Below are 22396 nucleotides of genomic sequence, written 5' to 3'. Positions count from 1 at the left end.
GAAGAGACAGATTCTTCCCAGGATTGCACAGTGAAAGGGCAAGAGAAAATGGACACAAGTTATAATATGGGAAATTCTGATATAAGGGAAAAAAATCTTCACAGCATGGATGGTTAAGCATGGGAGCAGGTGTCCAGAGACGATGTGGACTCTCCATTCCTGAAGGCATTCAAAACATGACTGTTTAGAAGGAGACATTGGACCACATAATCTCAGGAGGTCCTATTCTGTCTAAATTATTTTGTGATTCTATACCTTGATAATTCTGAAACTTCTTCTCAGTCATATTTACTAAAAATTCACCAACAGACTTACAAGTTGTTTAATGGGGGGAGCAGGGATCGGGGGGAAAACAGACTGACAGACGGATGAGTGAACGAATGAAGTAATGTTATCCGATTTCTTTCCTTAGAGATATTCTTGTCCTGACAACTGGTGAAAATGACAGACAACTAGCCAACACCATTCCTTGCTTAATGTTAGTGTCTGCAGTAAGAAATCCAGATTACGATTAGGAGTTTCCTTTAGTGCCATTCTGAATGCAGATATAGTTGTATTCTAATTGAAGTTGTATTTTTAACTGTTGAGGACCCCATATAGACACACAATAGCACTGTGTTATGGTTATTTCTGTTATGTGACATCTATCTGCAGGAGATTGCTGCAGAATAAGGAAATACTTAGGCAATGGCAAATACTGACAAGTTGAAACATTAAGGAACCCTCAGCCAATGACATGACAATCAAAGAGGTAAGCTTCAATGAAACAATCATATGGGCAGGAACCGGTTTGGCTTGCAATACCTCACAGAGCTATGTGAAATACGAGAGCTTTCCAAAGCTATTGTTTGAGAGTTCAAGGAGTGTGAGAACAGGCAGTAGGGAGGAAAATGAACATATGCAAATTTTATGTAGATGTCTTTTGTGAGAGTGTGATTGAAGCCATGGAGGTGGAGCACTGTTTCAGGCCAATTTAAAAGCCAGAGACAAGCTGTCAACTTGAGATCAGTCTCTCTCCTTTCTTCACAGGTAGAGATGTGGTCAAGGATTCTTCTGAGTGTTCTGTCTTTGAACTGTTTTGCCATAGTGTCTTCTGAAACGTAAGTGATCATATATTCTGTGTTTTTATGATAACATATTCTATTATATTTCCCACCAGTTTATTTCTTCTGAGGCACTGCTATATAATAAACAGGATGTTGAGAACTAGTTCCTTAAATGTGTCTGAAATGGAAGCAGATGACAGAGAAGGACAGTTTGGAATTATGCTCTCCATCATTCTATGAGGGAGACTGCTATGAAATTTAATTTGAATGACAAAAACCTGAAACTGAAGTAGACAAAGTCTGACATGCATGGGTAAGGTGGGAAGGAGATTCAAGACTAGACTAGCAAGTAATACTAATGATCAGGATTGATATAATCAGCAGCACAGAGGGAGCGTGGTGTATGAGGAGGTGCCACAGGCCAGGTAATGCCTGGTGGTAGGGACTATGCTGAATGGCAATCCCAGCATTATTAGTATCAGTATTTGTATTAGCACTGTCAATGTCCTTGTCTTTATACAAACAGAAGATTTCAGCTGCAATTTTAAAAAATGCACCAACATTAGAACTTAAATCCCATTCTCAAAAGTTCTAAATGAAAACACTGTGAAAGAGAGCTTAGCTTTCTCAGATACACTGTTAATTTTATTAATTTTATTTTTGGTCTTTGAATTTCATGCAGCCTGAACTAAGCAAATGAAAATAACAATAAAGGCAATATGAGCTAGCAAAGCTGTGGGAAAAAAAAAGGGAAAGGATCAGATTAGAATGAAAAGATTGTGTGATTCATGTTGTGCTACAGAAGTTAATTCAGTCATACATTATTTGGAAAGACCAGTTTGGGTAGCAAACTGATGGACAGCAGCAGAACTTTGGACAAATATAGCAAATATGAAGAAATGCTTTTCAGAGGAAGAATTTGGGGAAGGAAGGCTGCCTTAAATATAGGGAGCAGTATAAATTAAACAGTTCAATAGAGGAAAAAAAATAAAGGAAAGAACACAGGGAGAAGTATGGAAACAGAGGCATGGAAACACAATAGAGCATAAATATTAGATTGAGCATTCTCTGAAATATTCTGTGAAATGGAAAAGCGGGATCATTTCATGTGCATTATGTGAGTTGACTTATGTCAGTTCTCATCTGAGAGATACCCAGAGAAAAAGAAATTTAAAAATTGTTGCAGCAAGTAACCAGTATTTTTGTCATTGATCACAAGAAGAAGCTAAATATCACTCCCCCTTATAAGATGTTACAGAGAGAGGATAAATGCAGATATGCTTTTCAGGTGTTTAGTAATTGGAGATGCATAAATACATGGAATGGAAAGATGCAGTATCATGCTGGATAAGACACTCCATAGAATGATGCCAGTCTCTCAGCTCAGAAAGAACTGTGAGGGGTTAAAAAGCTGGCATTTGTACTACTTTACCATATTATTTAAAATTCATCAAAAGAAACGGAGATCCATCCACTGATTTGAGCAAGCTTTGGACCATGTCTTCCTTCACACCTTTTAGTGGTGTTTTCCTCTCCTGTTTGCTCTGACTTTCCTCCATAACTGAACTCTGATCTGATCTTACCTTCTTACAGACAGTATGTGCTGCTGGTCCCATCAGTTGTGCGGAGCGACTCTCCACAGGCTGCTTGTGTGCAGTTCCACAACCTCACTGAGCCTCTCTCCATGAACATTGTCCTGGAATATGGCAGTATCCGAAAGACTCTCTTTGAGGAATCTGTGATAAAGAACGATTTCTTCAAGTGTGGTGAATTCAAGGTATTTTCTCTTTTGAAACTACTGAAGAGGGTGTAGAAGCTGGAAATACTTCTGATCGTGACTCTCCTTGTCAATGAGAGAAAGAATATGAAGTGCATTAAAAAAAGATAAAATGCTGGAAATACTTATAAAATAGGGAAAAGAAAGACATATGGACTGTAGGAGCAAGGCAGAAAAAGACTTTCCATTTCCATTCACAGAGTGAATAGAAAAAAGCTTTAGATTGTCATCACAGGTGCATGCTCCATTTGGGACTGTCTAAGGGTCAAGCTGGAGAACCCAGATGGGTAATGCTCATTCCCTTTCCTGTGACTCTGCAAGATCTGTACAGATAAGACAAAAAAGTCCCAAGGTTAGGTCTTCCAGAATGCAGCAGGAGAAAACACTTCAGAATTGAGGTATATGGCTGCAGCAACCTGCATGCAAGCAGGTAGCTACATGAGCTTAGGAAATGCACAAGACAGAGAATAGCTACAAATCTTAGTACCTGGTGACAGGTTATGAGACTTCCACAGCAGAAATTATGTCACTGCCATGATGGGACTTCTCATGACTTTGTATAAAGTATTTTTGACTCAATTGACTGTCAGTATCTTACTCAATAACCCTGGGCATCAGGGAACATCAACATATCTCATTTATCACTTTTCCTCTGGGGTTTTGTTCCTCTCCAGGTCCCACCAGCTACTTCTGATCCTGTGGCATTCATTTCCTTCTCTGCCAAAGGCACCACAGTTGACTTAGCTGAGAGAAGATCAGTGGCGATTCAGAATGTGGATAATGCTGTCTTCATCCAGACGGACAAACCCATTTACAAACCAGGGCAAACAGGTGGATGATGAGTTTGAGTCAGCTATAGAAGTGAGAAATTGAGTGCAAGGGCAGGTCTAGAACAACAAAAACTTCCTCTTGTGGAATAAAAGACCTCATCTGATACTGAGATCACCAAAAGTTAGTGAAAAATAGGACCAATTTACAAAATTGCCACAAATTAGTAGAGTTCATGTATTTTTACTGAGTTAATTTCATTTACAGGACCTTGAGTTCTGTCGGGTTTACTTGAGGCCAGTCATATAAAAAGTATCCTTAAAAATACAGAAAATAGTAGGTCAAGTTTGAAACTAATAAAATTAACATAAAAATGAAGTAAGCACCTTGTTTCCTGTCAACAACTCTTTCTGCTTAACTGCTGATCTATTACAAAGTGCTGATTCCGTCACAGTTTTTAAATGACAGTACTAGCTGTAGTGTAGTGAGCTGTTCTCTCTAGTATAATTATACTTCAGTGCTGCAGAGAGTTTACACTTAGAATAAAGACAAATTCTTTCTTCTCTATCTATGAGTTTTATATTGAACTGGTTTGTAACACAGTTTTTTAGGAAATGCTCCAAAGAATAAAGTCCTTCAAGAAGGATTGAAGGCAGAATAGAGTAATTGTATTTACTATAGAGGTTACTTTAGTCCCAGTGGGTCATAATTAAAGATATTTCAGCTGACATTTACTTTGGTTTTCTTTTTTCACTGGCTAAGATAATCAAATCCTTTCTAGTTCTCTGGGGACTCCTTAGTTCTCCCAAAAAGCCTGGGTAAACTTTGTTTTAGTTGTATATTCAAAGTGATTTCTCACTACCAATAAAGCAAATGACAGAAGCATCTGGATGTGGCAGTTGGGGATATGGTTTAGGGGTGACTGTGGTGGTGCTAGGTTCATGGTTGGACGAGACAACCTTTGAAGTCTCTTCTAACCTTGAAGATTCTGTGATGCCTTTTTGTTCTATGTCTTTTTCAGTGTTGTTCCGTGTAGTCGCTTTGGACACCCAGTTAAGACCTGTTCAGGAGACAGTAAGTATGATTGATAGTCAAGACTTTTCAAGCACCATCTTAAGGTACCTGTTCACTGAGACTCTATCACTTAAAAATTGAATAAGAAGGGCATGAGATAGGCCTCCTGATATTTTTTGAGAACTGTTTTAACTCCTTAGCTTCACACTCCATCCTTTCCCTGCCTTTAGAGAGGGCAAAGGGTCTGAAAGCACTTCTGGAAATCTCTCACAGTACACAGGTTTTGTAGTCACTTTACCTGGCCCAGGTATGTAGAAAAAAAATCGATGATTTTGTAGAAAAGATAAATTCCAAAGCGGTTATCCTTTTAAAATTACAGACACGAGTTCCAAATTATTTGCTTTGCCCAGTTTTCTCTATCCAGAGAAAGCCGTTCAGAGCCTTCTTTATGTTTTAGCATTTCTCAATCTCCACAGTGAACTTCTTGATGTTTTGATAATTTTTTTCTCTTCTTTTTTTCCTCCTCCAGTATCCAAGAATCATCATTGAGGTAAGAGATGCCACAAATTGCTTTGGAGAGAATGCTTCATCATTCCCCATACAGTCAATAGCTGAGGGAGGCTCCTCCAGAGCACTCTTTTAAAAGCCAATGGACTTGGAGTTGAACAGTGGCAGTATCCATTATCAAGCCTTAGAGGAGAAAAAGTCAGCGCAACTGGAGCTGTTAGTCAGAAACAGCACGAGATTGTTGCTGTGTCTGTCATTAGAATGCAAACAAGAGTGTTCAGTCCAGTCTTTGGTAGGACTACAATAAATGGGGTGGTGAAATAGCCTCATTCTCATACAGGCATAAGAATAACTTTCTGCCATGTTCTGCTAGGAACAGGCTAACGATGAATCAATCTGCTGCCACTTTTCACATCACTAGATCTCAAAGTGCTTTCTGAAGGTGGCCAGCATAATATTCCTGTTTCACAGAAGGAGTTGAGTCAGCAAGATTTATGCTGGAAGAGTTACGAATAAGCAAACTGTGTCCCAGTCAGGGAGTATTTCTGAATGATCTGAGATCATCTGTCAGTTTAGGTGATTCACAGTTAAACTTAGGGTTGTTTAATTCAGAAGCGGAGATGGAAAATTAATGGGAAGTCAGAGCACACGTCACCAGCCCTGAATCACATTCAACCTGTGATGCACTTAGCCAATATATCAGGAGACAACACTTGAAAGAAGGCGAGAAGACAAGAAACAGGATGATAAAGGCTTGACTACATCTCTTTCTTCTCCTCTCCAGGATCCAGAGCAAAACAAGATCTTCCAGTGGTTGGAGGTAGCATCTAAGCATGGAATTGTCCAGCTCTCCTTTCCACTAATCCCAGAGCCTATTCTGGGGTCTTACGACATCATTGTGGAGACAAAGTCAGGTGAAAAAGAGTATCACTCCTTCAGAGTGGAGGAATATGGTAAGCAAAGGCCTACAAACTACCCTGTGCTAGCAATAAGGTTGATTCTACCTAAATCAGACAAGATCTACTAGTGCAGAGTTTAAGTCCTTTGAATTCTCCACCTCACGTCTGGAAAAGAAAGACATGGAGAGAACTGGGTGGACAAAATGAAGGCAGAAGGGCATTTCATTTTCAAAAGAAATCTGAGAAAGGCAGTATTTCTCAATGATTAAATTAGAAGTCTAATTCCTCTCTGGGCTTGGCACAAAGTTACTGTGTGACTCTGGGATCCACATCCTATCACTCAAGCCTTACACTCCCCATCCGTTCAGAGGCAAAATGAAAATCAGGCCTGTCCTCCTTTCTGGATGCCATCACCATATGAAGAGCACTATGCAGTAGAAATCTGAAGATACCTAAAAAACAGTTTACAGGACAGGTACCAGTTTGTTACTGGGGGAGGGTGGATAGCCAGTGGAAGTGCAAGATAGAAAGCAATGGGTAGTGTGGGTGCCAAAGCCCTTATAGTGATCCTGGAATCGACTGTATCAGGGAGTTGCTAAAATCACTTTGATCTTACAAGTTTTCTCATCTTACAGTGGCTGATTTTCCTTAGTAGTCCCCAGAGAAAGCTTGGACAACTCCCAGTTGTGTGGTTTTTTTGTAAGGGCTTTAAAGCAGCTTTCCTGTTTACCCTCCAGAGTACTTTCACACCTTCCAGTCTCCTGTGTACAGGTGCACAAGAAAAGGGCCTTTTCCAGATATGTTGTCAGTATTGCTGGTGACCTGGGATTAAAAATAAGCTGAAGAGAGGCAGTGTCAGTGATCTTCAATATTCCACTCAATCTGTTGCATTTCTCCTTCACTGGGGCTGGATTGCATAATAACTTTTGTTCTCCAGGGCTTAGGTAGTTTGAGACATCAGCATTACTCCCACCCTTTTCTTTAAGAAAAGAGATTAAAGTGATTTATCACAGTTTTTACTGTGTCTGTTATAATTATTAGTATGATTATTATTTAATTTTAAAGAAGTTATTCCTCTTACCACTGAAGGTTATTTTTTCTACTATATTTTCTACTGTAATATCCTACAGTTCCTAGTTAAACTCTTCTTTGAACCATTTCCTCATCCTTGTCGGTGAAAATGTCTTTGGCAACAGTTTTTTTGCTGTCTTACACACACACACACACCTGCCTGTGGCATGCAATTGCTGATTAGTCATATTCATATTGCATTCTCAGTGCTCCCAAAATTTAAAGTGACAACGGCTGGGCCAAAGAGGATTTCTTTCTTTGATGAAGACATCAGTGTGAACGTTTGTGCTTCGTAAGTATCTGAAAACAACACGTTTGTGCACAACAAACTTGGGATAGAGGATAGTGTGCTGTGCTGGCAAACAGAGATTCTGCTGCCAATTCAGAGCATGGATTAGAGCAATTTCTTTAGCTATGACTTCTGTGATGTAAAATATGATAACTCTTCTCCTGCTACATAGCAGAATAAAAACTGAAAGTGTTTGTCTGTGTCTAAATCAAACATTACATCCTTGATAGCTGTTGTTTTTTATTAATACAGAAAAGGAGAGTCTACCATTAAAATTGCTGGCTGTGACACTGCCAAAGTGCAGGGTGCTATGAGCTAACAGGGTGAATAGGGATCTTTCTGCAATACGACCTGCTAATGCAAGGCATTAGTGAGAAACAGCAAGCAGCAGGGAACGACATCCCAACCCTGAGTGCAGCACCACTTTCCAGCTTCAGACCTTGAAGAATGACTATGCAAAGACAACAGCAAAGCAGGCTTTTTTTAACAAGATGTCAAAAACAGCCTAAAAATAGTAGAAGGGACTTCTGCTAGGGCTAGCAGGTTGTAATTCCCAGCTGATCTGTCTGTGGTCTGGGCAGTCCTGAGGGGTTTAGAATTTGCACTGCTGTGCAGTTTTTGCAGGCTTCATGCTAAATCCACATGATTGAATTCTTGTGTCTCTTCTTCTCCTAGGTACACTTATGGCCAACCAGTACAAGGGAAAGCCCAAATCAATGTGTGTCAGCAACGTTTTTATGGTCCACAGTGTGAACAAAACCAGAAGAAAACCTGTGAAGCTGTCACTGGACTGGTATGATACATGATAAGTCCGTGCTTTCCAGTCAGCTTTCCTACCTAACATGTAGCACAGTATTTGATGGCCTCATTCATTTCCAAGGGAACACCAGAGAGACAATCTCAGAGGTGTGTTTTTTCTCACCATCTCACAGGGAATGCTGAAAGACCATGAATGTATCTTTTACAAATGACTTCATCAGAAGACTTTGATTTTCCCCTCAGAAAGAGTCAGTAGGAAGGAGGGCAACATGAAACTGTAAATTTTTGATCATTCCTAAAATATCAGAGCTGTGTTCTTACCAAATCTAATCAGGAGACCTCTACTGGGAGTCTTTGAGGGCACTCAAACAAATTATTAATTTCTCCACTAGTTCGGACTCAAAGTGCTGTGGTCATAGAATGCAGGCATTATGCAAGATGGGTTTAAGAAGGAACATGACCATAGAGAAGACTAGGGGGGATAAGGAGAGAAGTTTCCATGTGCTGGAGTAAATGGTACTGAAACAGTGATCTGAGAAGGGAGCTGGGGAGTGCAAAATGTAAGGCAGGAGGGGAGTTCTTCAGAGTCCCACTAATACAGATTTAGGAGCAATTTTCCAAACCTTGAGAAAAATGGTGTTTTCCCTCTTGCTGCTTTTTCAGCTGGGGAAGGATGGCTGCCTCAACACTGTCATCTCCATCAAAAAATTTCAGCTTTACCGCAGCTATGCCAGGATGTATGCCAGCCTCAACATAGAAAGCATCGTCACTGAAAATGGGACAGGTAACACCAAGTGCATATTGTGAGTGGCTGATTAAAGCTAATAAATGGAAAATTCCTGAGAGGAATCCCCTGGATCACAATCTGTGTGGAAAATAATGAACAATCATCATTTTCTTTGTGTAGGTCTCCCTCCTGAGCATTACCCCTCCATACAGCTTATCAAAAGGAATAGCTTTCTTCCCATGACTGATTTCTGTTTCCTCTTCTTTATACTGGGTGTGCCTCACAGGTATCCAGATGAAGGACCATGACTATGTTGCAGTCAACAGTGAAAATGACGAAGTGCTGTTCAAGAATATGGATTCCTATTACAAGAGGGGAATTCCTTACTATGGTGAAGTGAGTGCATAAGAGGATACATTTAGACCAAAACTCTCTGAGGTCCAGCATGATGATCTCCATGTTGCCCCATTTATGGCTGTCCCCTAACTCTGTGCTGTCAGCTTCCCATGATAATGCCAGATAACAGGGACTTCATAGTTCCCTTGTTACATTAAATACTCCTTGAGAAACAAATAAAATTATATCATACCTGGAGTGTTAGGGTCTCACTTCTGCCATAGTCAAAGGATGCCTAAAAGGCAACTAAGTGAAAGGTCATATGAGTGGGGAAGAGGAGTCTTCAAGAAAATGCTTCAGCAATAGTTATGCCTAAACTGAAGGTAGAATTTACCCTGTGTTGCATCACACAATCCCAGGGATGTTTACTTAAAGCAATAGAGGTATTGGAGCACATTCTGACTTCTTAGTGACCTACACATGAAGGATAAACTCAAGCACAAAAAGGAAGATGACCTGTACAGCATCATCCAGACATGCAACGGAGACAGTGGGTATGCACAGATGCATAGGAGCTGAAAGATGCTGCTGTTTTCCATAGGTTACCTGTGGCCATGAAATCATCTGGTTACTTTATGTTTGTTAACCATTGTTCTCCAAAGAATATTCCTCCTCCCTCTGTAGCATATATTTTGTTCTACACTGATGGGAATTGCCTGTCTTTGCCTGTCACAGAACTGGTCCCTCAAAATATTGAGGAGTGTTTGCCTCTTCAGTACATTTCACTCTTGATTTTTACTCCCTGCAATTGTCTTCAGTGCTTAAGTGAGCATCCTCTAGTAAGTAGAGTATTTCTTTGTTGTTGTTTGGATTTTTTTCTGAATCCCTTATTTGTTGTTTTTTTGTTCAGATCACTGTGACAAATGTGAATGGTGAGCCTGCTGCCAACAAGACTGTCCTGCTGGAGCTCAATGAAGAATATCTGGCCAACTATACCACTAACAAAAATGGCACTGCTGCTTTTTCTATTGACACGTCCAACCTCTTTGATCCCAGTTTTAGGCTGACAGTAAGTAAATACAAGCTACAGTCTAATTCATTAAGAAAATACTTTGTTGGAGAGAGGGATTAAAAGCAAAACCTGCAACCTATGTGAAACTAACATGAGAAAACACCAGAAACTCCAGTGTCTGAGAAGAGGCTGTCTGTATCCCAGCCATGTTTTTCGGTTGTAGTGATCTTCAGCACCTCCCTGCTTTTCTCTCCCACCAGAAGCTCCTTCTGCCTTCATCTTCCTTCTCTTCATTCTCTGTGCTAGAGAACCTTCCTCAGAGACTGCACTGCCTTCTCCATTCAGCCTGGATGCATGCCAACATCTTTTTACAGCTGCTGCCTGCTTCCCTGCATTTCTGCTCTAAGAAACTAATGCCTGTTGCCATCCCATGGTCTTCTTGTGTTGTCATGCCTTTGCTCTGGTATGATGGGAAGAGCTAAGAAAAAGCAATTTGTTTGAGAACAGTGCCATTCTAATTCACAGTAAATCCTAGCAGTTCATTCAGCTGGTCCCAAGCCTGAAAGAATCTGAAATGACCTCCCTACTGCAATAGGCTGCTCTGCACTGGTGAAGCACAAATTTTTCACACCAGCTCTTGCTCTTGGCTTAAACAGCCCCACAAAATCAGCTTCCCGACAGAGTATTTTAGAGGAAAGGTGTCTTTGCCTCTCACCTGCCTCGCATTTTTTTTATTTTCCACACTGTCGATTTTCCATGTATGATTCTTCTATTTCACAGGTCAGACAGGCACCAGATGACTGTGCAGACTTTATCTGGGGGAGTCATAATGAGCCCCAAGCCTCATTCTTTGTCCGGCGTTTCTACTCACGGACCAACAGCTTTTTGAAAATTGAGCCAGTGCCAGAGAAGCTCAGCTGTGGCCAGCAGCGAACAATCAACGTTCACTACGTCCTGAACAGAGAGGGCTACAGCAATACCACGCACACAAACTTCTACTATGTAGTGAGTGCTAATGTGACTCCCAAAACATCTCTTTTCTTTCACCTTCTCTTGAACACCATATAAGGCAGAAATCTCCCAACCAGACAGTGGTTACAGACCATGGATCGACCTCAAGGCCTTTGAGGCTTTTCAGAATACCACTCAAAAACAATTATTTCATTGTGGAAGGGAGAAGGTGCTTTTGATCCAGTTTCATGAGATTTTTTTTTTTTATGCCCAGGTGATGACAAAAGGAAAAATTACTCTCAGTGGCCAGAAGCAAGTCAGCATTTCTGGTGGTAAGTTCTAGACCATATTACTACTCATACTTCAGAGCACCATTCTGAATACCAGAACAAAGTAAGTTTTGTAAGAAGTGATGAAAGCAAAGAACTGTAGCTAAATCAGGTACTAGTTCCTAAATCCCATAACCTGTTACCACACACAGTATCATTTGCTTTTGCTGCAGCATCTAGCCAATCCCCTATATCATAAACAAATTTATCTTGTTAATTGAAACATGAAAATTTTGTTGTGATCAAACATATAGAATGTTTTATTTCTTACCAAGGAGTATTTACGGTTTCGTAGTTATTCTGTGACATCCTACTCTTCACCAATTAGAATAATAAAACTTTTTAAAGGGATATGTAGCAGTTAACTCTCAAAATTCATTGCACTTTCAGAAGTCTCAAAATACCCACAAATGACAGTAATCCTATCCTTCATTCTTTCATTGTTTAAAATAACTTTTCTTGCAGAACCTGGCCTATTTCCAATCTTCAGGAGGTGGCTTAAGTAAGCCTCACTCTACATACAGGACTGGTTTCATATTTACCATTTTTGGCCTTAAGCTTAACTTCCTGTCCATGCACTAGTAGTTTTCATCCATGTAGATAAGAACTTCGTATTTCTTAGCATTAAGAGAACTGTCCTTTAAATTAGGAGACTGGTCTATTTTCTCTGGCGTAGGAAGTTCCAGGTTTGAGACTGAAAGGCAATATTGTGCTCTTCTCATAACAATCATGCATAGATTTCCATGTTCAACTTCTTTTCAGTTTAGACCCCTCTCTGCAAAGCACCTTGGTCTCAGAATCCCTTGTATCTGTTGTCTTGCTGATGGAAGATGTTCCTCAGTCACTGACAGATGAATCTTCCAATATCCAATTTCCCTGGGTTTTATAGGTTCTAGTAGGCTATATGTGGTCCTTCCACCAAATCTGAGGTTTGCATAATCTCTTTTGCTGGTTTGTCTTCCTCTGGTCCATCTTCCTTCCACAGCTTCCAGAGGTGTATTCTCCATCACACTGACTGTCACTGAGAAGCTTGCCCCCAGCGCCAGACTGCTGCTCTATACAGTGCATCCCCATGGAGAGATAGTGGCTGACAGCTCTTGGATACACACTGATGTATGCTTCAAAAACAAGGTGAAAACCTTTGCTTTCTTATTAAGGGATATATATATATAAGCTGCCTCTTTGCTGAGAGAGCAGTTAGGAAATTACTTCATGAAGAACCCTGCACAAGGGATGGCCTTTAGGAATGGAAAAGGTGCAGATGGGGCTGGAATCGTGAGAAGCTGTCCCTGGAATTGATGCATATGTCAGACTCAGACAATAGAGTGGGGAGAGGGAGGTGGCTAGGGGATTATAGAGGTGGGGAATTTTTACAAACAGGGATTCAGAAGGGCCATCTAGCGGTGGGAGCTTTGCTCCACGGGGAATAGAATGAGTGCTGTTGAAAAGTGAGATTTAGATCTATATGCCAATCTGATTATCCTGCTTTCCATGTAATTGTCTTGGATTTATTAATTTCCAGGTCCAGCTCAAGTTCTCTGAGAAGAAGAGTCTTCCAGGCTCTAAAGTTGGACTCCACCTTGAAGCTGCTGCCAACTCCTACTGTGCCCTGCGAGCAATTCAGAGTGTCCTTCATCAGTCTAGGCAAGAGTTTTCTGCTGAGAGTGTAAGCCACATCCACAGTCCTGTGTTCTTTTGAGCTAGGAACATCCAGAATAATATCCAGAGTTCCCACCTTTGATCTCTCTGCTGCTGACTGTATTTTTATTTATTTTTGCAAACAAAATATCTGTGATTAAAGAAATATCTAAGGCAGTTGTACATATCAAAGACAAAAATTGATAGCAGCACACTGCCTTTGGAAATCATAACAGTGTAACACATATCCCAATAATATGCCTAATGTAAATCCTTGACAGCGTATTTCCTCACTGTGATTATGTCAAAATTGAATTTTTATGGCTCAAATAGGCCTTGGGCCAAGATCAAAAGTGGTAGATGTCATCCAGTATCATGTAAAACTCCAGTCTCCTCTTGGCTTAGCTCAAGAGTGTATCTCCATGCTTTTTGGCTCAAGTTCACTCCACAAAGCCATTTCAATTCAGAAAAAGGAGAGTACAGTCCAGTCCTTCTTGAGTATCACCAGCCAAATTGCTTATTCCTCTGTAGGTAGGCATCAGTAGGCAAGCACACCAACATCAACAGGATTGCTCAGGGAACACCACAGGCTTAGAATATATGTGATTTTGCACCTGCCTGAGACCCTCCTTGTGTTTACACTCATCATTCTCACCTCCTAGGTGTACTACCAACTTCGTGTGAGGGATTTATATGGCTATTACTACAATGGGCTCAACCTTGAAGATGTCAAGCCAGAGGGGTGTACCCCAACCAAAACCATCTTTTTTGATGGCTTGTACTTTGAACCTGTGAATGTCAGTCGTGATGGCGATGTCTACAGCATTTTCAAGGTATGTGCTCTCTGTGGCTCTTTAAGTGGGAGGTGTTCCAGAAGAATTCGTGTACACTAGCATTCAACTTTCTCAAGTTCTTACTGCTAAGAGAAGGCAGCTGATGCCTGAAACTGCCTAAGGTCTCCAATCACCCAGTTTCTGCTTTCTTATCCCCATCATTTACTCAGGAGGACTGAAAATCACTACTAGATACATTCACTGGGATCCTGCCTATGCTTCTTCGTAGACATGTCTTAGTAGACATTTCCTAAGCAGGACCATGGCCTTGGCTCATGATTCAGGCATTCCTTGTAAAGATTTTTGTCCCTGATTCAGGCCACTTGGTTCCTGATATGCTTGATTCCACCTCCCACTGGTCCCATGGCCTAGGACATAAGGCTAACATCAGACCAATTATTACTGCTCTTTACAGAACACAAGGTGTCATTGCTCCATAAAAAATGCACAGAAGGCTGGGGAGGTAGAGTTATGACATTCAGGGCTGAAAGAATGGGATGGGATGGGATGGGATGGGATGGGATGGGATGGGATGGGATGGGATGGGATGGGATGGGATGGGATGGGATGGGATGGGATGGGATGGGATGGGATGGGATGGGATGGGATGGGATGGGATGAGGGAGGAGAGAGATGAGGTAAGGTAACCAGTGATATGCACTGGTAGGTAGTGTGTGCTCTGAGTGACTTGACAGATTCTTTCACATTTAGAGTATGGGTCTGAAAGTCTTCACCAACTCTGCGCTACGGAAGCCAGTTCTGTGCAATGAAGAAAAATTAGATGTGGAAGATTACCCTCACCTTTATGGTGCCCACGCCAATGCCAAGGTCTCAGGTAAAAGAAAGCTAATTCTGTATCTTCAGTCTCAGCCTACTTGGTCTTCAAACTGTTGCCTGTATAAAATAACAGCCAGTATGCTGGGGTTTTTGGGGGGGAAAAAGTCTATGTGTTCCAGTTTGCATCTAGTAATCTCATTCTGACAGTCTTTGCAGTAGAGTCAATTCTCTCTCGCTTAGGTGCACAGTGCATGTAGAAAAGACATGGAGTACTGGGATGCTGCTTCTTTCATAAACTGATATTAGTTTTCCAGGGTTTTTCAGGTCAGAACCTTTCATCAAATCATAATTCAATTATGTATTTAAAACAAAATGTCAATTCAGAAACATAAAGGCAATTCCCAATGTCAAGACTTCACACAGCGCTTAGCGCACTTAGCACATAGCCTCCAAAGCCTTTATAGGACAGCAAGAATTATGATTATCTTTCTTCAAGTCAGATTGCTCAGCAAAAGAGCAAAAGTAGCAAAATAGGTTGCTACAGGGGAAAGTATTACTCAATGCTAGGAAAAAGTTCTTCCTCATGAGCATTGTGGTTCACTAGAAGGTGTTGTCTAGGAAGTTCTGTAGTCTCCATCACTGCTAATCTTAAAAACTGAGCTGGACAAGGCCCTTAAGCAACCTGATCTGACTTTGAAGCTAGTCCTGCTTCAAGAAGATTGGACTAGAAAACTACAGGGATTGTTCCCAACCTCGATTTCCTTCAATGAGTCTGTGGTTCTGTGATTCTAGGTCCAGCAGAATGAGAAAGTATTGTTATTTCCATGATACAGCTATGAAAACTGAGGTACTTCCATACTAAATTAGTTTTCAGGCATCACAAGTGAGTCCACAGAAAACTGGAGAGATGATCTTTGTTCCTAAAATCAGACCTGTAGTATGATTATAAGAACAAAAGTAGTTTTCCAATGGACTTGACAGTCAGCTCCAGTTTTAACTACTGAATGGGGTAAAAATTAATAAGTTTTCAGGAAGGTTTTTAAAGTATCATAAGCTTTGGTGGCAATATTGGCCACTGTTGCCCATTTGCAAATCAGAGAGCTACTGGTAGAGGATGCCTTTCTAATTGGATGATGAGGCCTTTCAGTACAAAATGAAGTGAAATGTCTTGTGAAATAGCTAATTTTTCTAGTTTTTTCCCATGGGAAAAGAGAATAGATAAGAAATTGTTGCTTCCCGTACCCTTGATCTGTTAGAATTTTCCTTTTTTTGGTGGGAAAAAGAATGAAAAAAAGCTCAAACAGAATACTTTGTGTTCACAAAGTATACTTTGTGAACACAAAGAATACTTTGTGTTCATTTTTATGGTGTCAAGCATGTCTGACCAAAGTTTAGATTCTTGTGTTCTGACCTCTCTAATATTATACTTTAACCATAGACCAACTTCTAGATGAGTCAAGGATTGTTGGGGGTGGTGTTAGCATTGTTCGGAAATTCTTCCCTGAGACCTGGATTTGGGATCTGGTTCACACTGAGTGAGTATGTTCATCTTCACTGCTTTCCTCCTGTGTGAATTTTTGAGTTGATTCATGTAGCTAAAATGGATTCTGTGAAGAAACCATGGAACATATGTTTGCTTTGTAGATGTGCGTCTACTTTTCCCATGTTGATCAATGACCACTGAACTCCCAACCTTGTACACAGTGACAAACCTACTTGAACTGTGAATGACAAATATTCTGTGCTCTGTCCCCCGTCTTTCTGTTGGGGAGAAATAAGGCCTAAGAGTAACATAAAAGTGTTTGTTAAGGAGAGAGCAGGAGAGAACCTTGTTATTTTTCAACCAATTTTTAATTCAGCAGCAGAAAACTTGGGTTATTTTGTTTTTCTTTCAGGCAATCCAGCACCTGGAATGAGAATATCTCCATCTTAACTGCCTATAGGCACTTGTCTAGAACATTAAATTTATTGGCTCTAATCTGTGTTTGGGCATTCTGGTTTTTCAAAAAACGATATTTCTAAATTTAAAAAGTTGAGTATTTGAGTGCTTTTTAACATGCAGTTCACAAGCACCTTGATCCTTAGTTCAAGAATTATATTTTTTAAAAAAAATATGGAGAAGTATCTTGCAGAAAGTGAGATGAAAACAGAAGTACTGACTCCAGCAGAAAGTCTATTCTATAATTTGTCTTGAAAAATTCCTAAGATCATTGCCCATTCCATTCTTTTTATTCTCTTCAGTTCTAGAGGAGAGGTCAATGCCATTTACACCGTTCCTGACACCATCACAGAATGGAAAGCCAGTGCTTTCTGTGTGCAGGATGATGCTGGATTCGGCATCACCTCTCCTATTTCACTGACAGCATTCCAACCATTCTTTGTGGATCTCACCTTGCCATACTCTGTCATTCGAGGGGAAAAATTTAATTTAATAGCCAACGTCTTCAACTACCTCAACAAGTGTGTCCAGGTATATCAAGTTCCTTTTTACTTCCTATATGTTTTGCCTGTTTCCCAAAGATCCCAGAATAATTCCCCTGCATAATACACCAGAAATGCAGAAGAGTTTAACTTCCACTGTATGCTCTGCCCGGTCCGTTCCCTCTGTGGCTGGTCCATGGATGATAAGAACTTGCTCTTTATCCCTACATTACTTAGCTCTTCTTTTTGCTCTTGAAGGAGGAACTTGAGCAGGGGGTATGGACATGTGCTTGCAAAACACAATAAATACTGAGTTATGCAACAGTCTCTCAATAAGGCAACTCAGCTGATGAGCACAGACACCTTATTGTACTTCTGTCAAAAACAGACACTGACAGTGGGCAGAAAAGAGATGGATTTGCCACTTCCTCAGAAAAATGTCTCATCCCTCTGCTCTGGTACAGTCCCGCAGATGCAGATGACAAATAACTTCTTCAGCAAGTTTCCCTTGCTCTGCAGCCTAACTTTAAGGGCAGTCGATTTCATTTGTAATCTTGCTCCTTCTTTCTTTGTCTCAGATCAGTGCCATACTAGCAAAGTCAAGTGACTACAAGGCAAAAATCCTTTCACCAGAGGGTAACACAGCAAGGGTGTGTGCCAATGAAAGAAAAACCTATATTTGGGCTATTAGCCCCCACAAACTCGGTAAGATTGTCTTTTCATCACCTTGACTTGTCCCTGTTTGATCTTTCTACTTCCACCCTTTAATGCAGAGTCAATAATCCACAAACAGGCTTTTCTGGACAACTCCTCTGCAAATTTAGTACTGTACTTCTGCTAAAGCTTCCTTGGATGCACTGAATGAGCAATGAATTGTTCTGGCATTTTCTCTTTTCTGATTTTTGGTTAGTCCATTTCCTGCCCATTTTGGGACAAACTCTTCACTTGCCAGATGTATGAAACACTGTCAGTTTTTCATGTGCATATGATCTTTCACCTAACAGTTTTGTATCTAACCAACTGTATTCAGTAAGAATATAATCTGCTAATAATTTTGGACTGGATTCTCGATGGGCAAAGAGGAAATTGCTCTTATCCAATTCTACAGCTGTGTTAGTTCACACTGCCTTAAAGTCAACATTGCCTTTTTTTAAAAAGCAGTTACAATGACTTACATGTATAAGTGCTCCAAGAGTTGAAATACAAATAAACTTTTAATTAGCAGAGGTTTTCTCAAAATGAACCACAGATGGACCTTTTCTTGAAAAGATTGTTTCTAAAACCTGTATGACTCAATTATTTCAAACTCGCTGAGAAGTTGTGAAGTTACGGTGAGATGAAAACTGGATATGCATAATAGTACTGCAGAGCTGAAAAAAAGAAGGCTGCTGTCTCACCCTGATAACTCTGATAATAACACATTTTGCTCCAAGTAAAAAGCTCCTTTGGATTCCCAGTATGCAATGACAGCAGGGGTGAGAGAGCAACTCTGCAACTTCAGGGTTGGTCCTCAGTGCTGCTGCAGCACTGAGGCTGCTCCTCAGTGTTGTCCCTCAGTTAATAAATTCCATCTGAAGGAAAGAGGCACAACTAAAGCATAACAGAGCTATAACCAAATTATTGCAACACTACTCTAGGCCAGAAAAAGCTCAGCAAAAGGCTAAGAAGGGGTGGAAACCGGTAGTGAGAAGTGTCCATTTTTTGGCCAGGATCACCCCTATTTTTTAACTCATGCTATGGCCCAGGCAAGTTCTCCTTGCCACTAGTGGACAGATGCAGAGCCTTCATGCAATTTGTTTATGCTGAACTGTCTTTAAAGAAAATACATTTCTCAGCGGTTCCTCAGCCTAGAAAAGGCGGTGAAAACCAGGAGTAACTGTAGACATTTGAAGATAACTTCCTTTTCTTGCACTGGTGCGTGGCCTTCCAGGTGATGTGAAATTCGTGATTACGGCTGAGGCCAAACTGAATACCAGAGGTACTGAAAACAGCACATCTTCAGAAGAGGAAACAATTTACAGGGACACCTTGATTCAAACCCTACTTGTTGAGGTATGGTAGGAGATCTGCATGTGCTTTCTGCCTCATGGAAACTGTTATCTATAGCTGTGGACTAGAAGCAGTCAGCTAGTGTAAGGAGGCAAGGCATCTGATGCAGATGGAGCTGTGTACAGTAGGGTTCTTCTTATGAAAATGAGACTGAAAAATCACAGTGGTAAGTGTCATCCACTGTCCTCCTTCCACTGTCTCCTTCTTGGGAACATGAGCACACATACCCTGACAACCCATGGGTGTCAGCAGAGATATTGCCATAAGGGAGGAGATTCCATACCTGCTTTTAAGTACCTTTAGCCTGTGACTTGCAAATTAGGGAGGGAGTTGGAGGGAAGACATAAAAGGAAAAGGATCTATCTTGAGCATCATAAAGCAACAGCTACGTAGGATTAGTTGGACAGAGTCTCTCTCAGAGGCTGGAAATGCCTATTTTATAACTGCTTTTCAAGAAGGAAGGTGCTCTGGACAGGATGTTGGATAAGAGAGAGTCATGGACCAAGAGATAGTGTAGTGGAGAGAGGGTAGGACTGGGTACAAGAGGTGCACTGTTTAGATAGTCACATTTGCATATTGATTCACATCCTTGAATTGTTGTGGTTTCATGGTAATTTTCTACACTTTCCTTCCTCTTCCTGACCACTTCCCTGCAATCAAACAGCCTGAAGGTGTTAAAAAGGAGTTGACTCAGAGCTCCCTCGTCTGTGCAAAAGGTAAGGCAAGTTCATTCATTCGTTCAGTTATTTATTCACTCATTCATTCCAGGGAGTCAGTGGAACTACTTCACTGTCTTGTAGATCTTGTCTCACAAAACCAGAGACCCTTCCAGGAGAGGAAAGAGGTTCTCAGGGTCATGGTGCTAGTCTAAAATTTAGGGTTTTCAGAGATACCTTTGACTCTTCGGGCAAGTCTCTGTGGCATTTTCTTTACCAAGACTGCAGATTCTAAAAGTCATTGTAGTTATGCTTAGAAAGTGAAGACTTCTGTAAAAAAACCATGGGTTTAACAATTCTTGTTGTTACCTTTTCTCATCAGGCGTAAAGATTTCTGAACCAGTGCCTCTCAGCTTGCCAAGAAACCTAGTGCAGGGATCAGCCAGAGCTTATTTTTCCGTCGTTGGTAAGTTTAGTACTAAGAATAAAAGTGAATGGCACTTCTCTTGTGCTGTACCAAGTTCTATCATGTATACACATGCAAACTTAATGTAAAGTTGAGGAAGTAATTAATCTTGATTTCAGAGTATAAGTTTTCTTCTTTGCAAAATGGAAGTGAGAGGCAAAAGTTGCTCAAAGTTCTCTCATATCAAGAGAAAACAAAATAGTCCAATTATTTCAACTTATATTGCATTTCAGACTATACTGCTTTAGCATATCCTGTTCTGTAGAGTAAAACAGCTAATTCAGCTGAAAAGCAACATAAGGCAGACTTCTTCGAAAAAAATTATCTTGATTTCTTGGAAAGAAGGCTTCAGAACTTTGCTGACTACATAATTTCAAATTTATCATTTTGCATAATGAAAAACATTTGTAAGTCAATAAGCTCCCATAAAATAAAAGTTTCAGGTCCCAATCAAATCTACTTATCTGAAAGTCTTTATTAAGACTTGAGAGTTCTCTTCAGTGAATTTTTTCTGAGGTTCTGAATTCAGATTGTTTTCTAAATACAATTTACAATTGTTTTTCATACCTGTGTCTGTGTGAGACATGCTGATACTGTGCAATATAGCCTCTGTAGCCCATCAGCATCTTACCCACACAGCATTCTCACATGTACATGAAAACACAGGAGGCAGGTTGTGAAGGGCAGGGAAATCTAACCCTTTTAAGGATTCATAGCTGTTTCTCAGAAGCCATGCCAGCCAGTATTCATGCTCATTCTTTTTCTCTCAAATTCTCAGTTTCTTCCAGGTGTCCAGCATTCAGACAAGACATAAAAAATGGGGCATTATAATGCTTTTCTTCTGTGTTGTGTCTTTGGTTACTGTGATTACTCTATATTAGTCGTTGATCTTGGATTCATAGTAATATAAAGCAATGTATGTAATAAAAGCAAGTTTGAGCTGACGTATCTTATATCTTTCATTCTTCAGGAGACATTTTGGGTACAGCCTTGAGGAACTTAGATAACCTTCTCCATATGCCTTATGGCTGTGGAGAACAGAACATGGCCTTGTTCACACCCAACATCTATGCCCTGGATTATCTGAATAAGACTGAGCAGCTGACTGAAGAGATTAGAGTCAGGGGTACTGGATATTTATCCACAGGTGAGAGGTTCTCAAATTCTTCCATCTTATTCCCCAGGAAAGTGGTCACAGCATCAAGCCTGACAGAGTTTAAGAAGCGTTTGGACAACAGTCTCAGGCACGTGGTGTGATTCTTGGGGAAGTCCTGTGCAGGGCCAGGAGTTGGACTCGATGACCCTTGTGGGTCCCTCTCAACTCAGAATATTCTGAGTGATTTAATACTGTGATTGTGTGTACTGAGCTCTTAAGCTCTACGTGGTGAGCACCAATCTCTGAATTCTAGCACCGCGTTTATTGCGTAAGATCAGGCAATGAAAGCACCCCAAAACAATATGTCATTCTTCCAGGAGTAAAAGCAGCTAGAATTCATAGTGATTGGCTATATTCACCAGACATACATTACTTGATATTAAATCCCAAAGTCTTACTGCTTCAGTTGAACAAACAGCAGAGCTATTCCTTTTCTGTGATTAGAAAATGTGTCTTCTTTATTATGTTTTCAGGTTATCAAAAACAGCTGTCATACAAACACCGGGATGGATCCTACAGCTCCTTTGGGAGACGAGATAAGGAAGGGAGTGTATGGTAAGTGATGATAACTTCTCTTTCCCTAATACAGGATCTTTAGGCTTTGAAAAATGATCAAAGTATTCAGTGATTCTTATTTTTAATAGTCTAAATGGATATAGCTCAGTTAATTTGAATCCCCTAGTAAAGGAGAGATTAATAAACTGGAAAGAGGGCAACAAAAGGATCGTATGCTGACTGGGAGCTGGAGTACATAATGTTCAAGGGGAAACTGAAGAATCTGAGTTTGTTCAGCCTGTAGAAAAGAAAGTTAATGGGAAATCTAGGTGAAGCTTTCTGCTACCTAGATGGGGACTATGGAAAACACAGGGTCAGATCATTTTCAGGGTTGCACAGAGTAAGGACAAGAGTATGTCC

General features: G+C 40.5%; 1 protein-coding gene across 1 annotated transcript in view; it reads left to right on the top strand.

Annotated features, from left to right (window-relative positions):
* Positions 1-988: 988 nt before the first annotated feature.
* LOC135409379 (ovostatin-like) overlaps positions 989-22396 on the top strand; it is a 32741-nt gene continuing 11333 nt past the window's right edge. Inside the window, exons 1-25 of the mRNA XM_064644807.1 lie at positions 989-1100; positions 2640-2823; positions 3498-3654; positions 4613-4665; positions 5135-5155; positions 5897-6065; positions 7290-7374; positions 8047-8164; positions 8794-8914; positions 9144-9253; positions 10104-10262; positions 10986-11210; positions 11431-11488; positions 12471-12616; positions 13008-13151; positions 13786-13956; positions 14668-14791; positions 16172-16268; positions 16975-17203; positions 17733-17859; positions 19085-19206; positions 19868-19919; positions 20242-20325; positions 21296-21472; positions 21955-22036. Of these exons, the coding sequence (XP_064500877.1) occupies positions 1036-1100; positions 2640-2823; positions 3498-3654; positions 4613-4665; positions 5135-5155; positions 5897-6065; positions 7290-7374; positions 8047-8164; positions 8794-8914; positions 9144-9253; positions 10104-10262; positions 10986-11210; positions 11431-11488; positions 12471-12616; positions 13008-13151; positions 13786-13956; positions 14668-14791; positions 16172-16268; positions 16975-17203; positions 17733-17859; positions 19085-19206; positions 19868-19919; positions 20242-20325; positions 21296-21472; positions 21955-22036 (3080 nt within the window). The 5' untranslated portion in view covers positions 989-1035. The remainder of the gene's footprint in view (positions 1101-2639; positions 2824-3497; positions 3655-4612; positions 4666-5134; positions 5156-5896; positions 6066-7289; positions 7375-8046; positions 8165-8793; positions 8915-9143; positions 9254-10103; positions 10263-10985; positions 11211-11430; positions 11489-12470; positions 12617-13007; positions 13152-13785; positions 13957-14667; positions 14792-16171; positions 16269-16974; positions 17204-17732; positions 17860-19084; positions 19207-19867; positions 19920-20241; positions 20326-21295; positions 21473-21954; positions 22037-22396) is intronic.

Source organism: Pseudopipra pipra, chromosome 2, assembly GCF_036250125.1.
Source record: "Pseudopipra pipra isolate bDixPip1 chromosome 2, bDixPip1.hap1, whole genome shotgun sequence".
Taxonomy (NCBI): Eukaryota; Metazoa; Chordata; class Aves; order Passeriformes; family Pipridae; genus Pseudopipra; species Pseudopipra pipra.
Note: the sequence above shows the minus strand (reverse complement) of the source record. Positions and strands in the feature narration are given on the sequence as shown.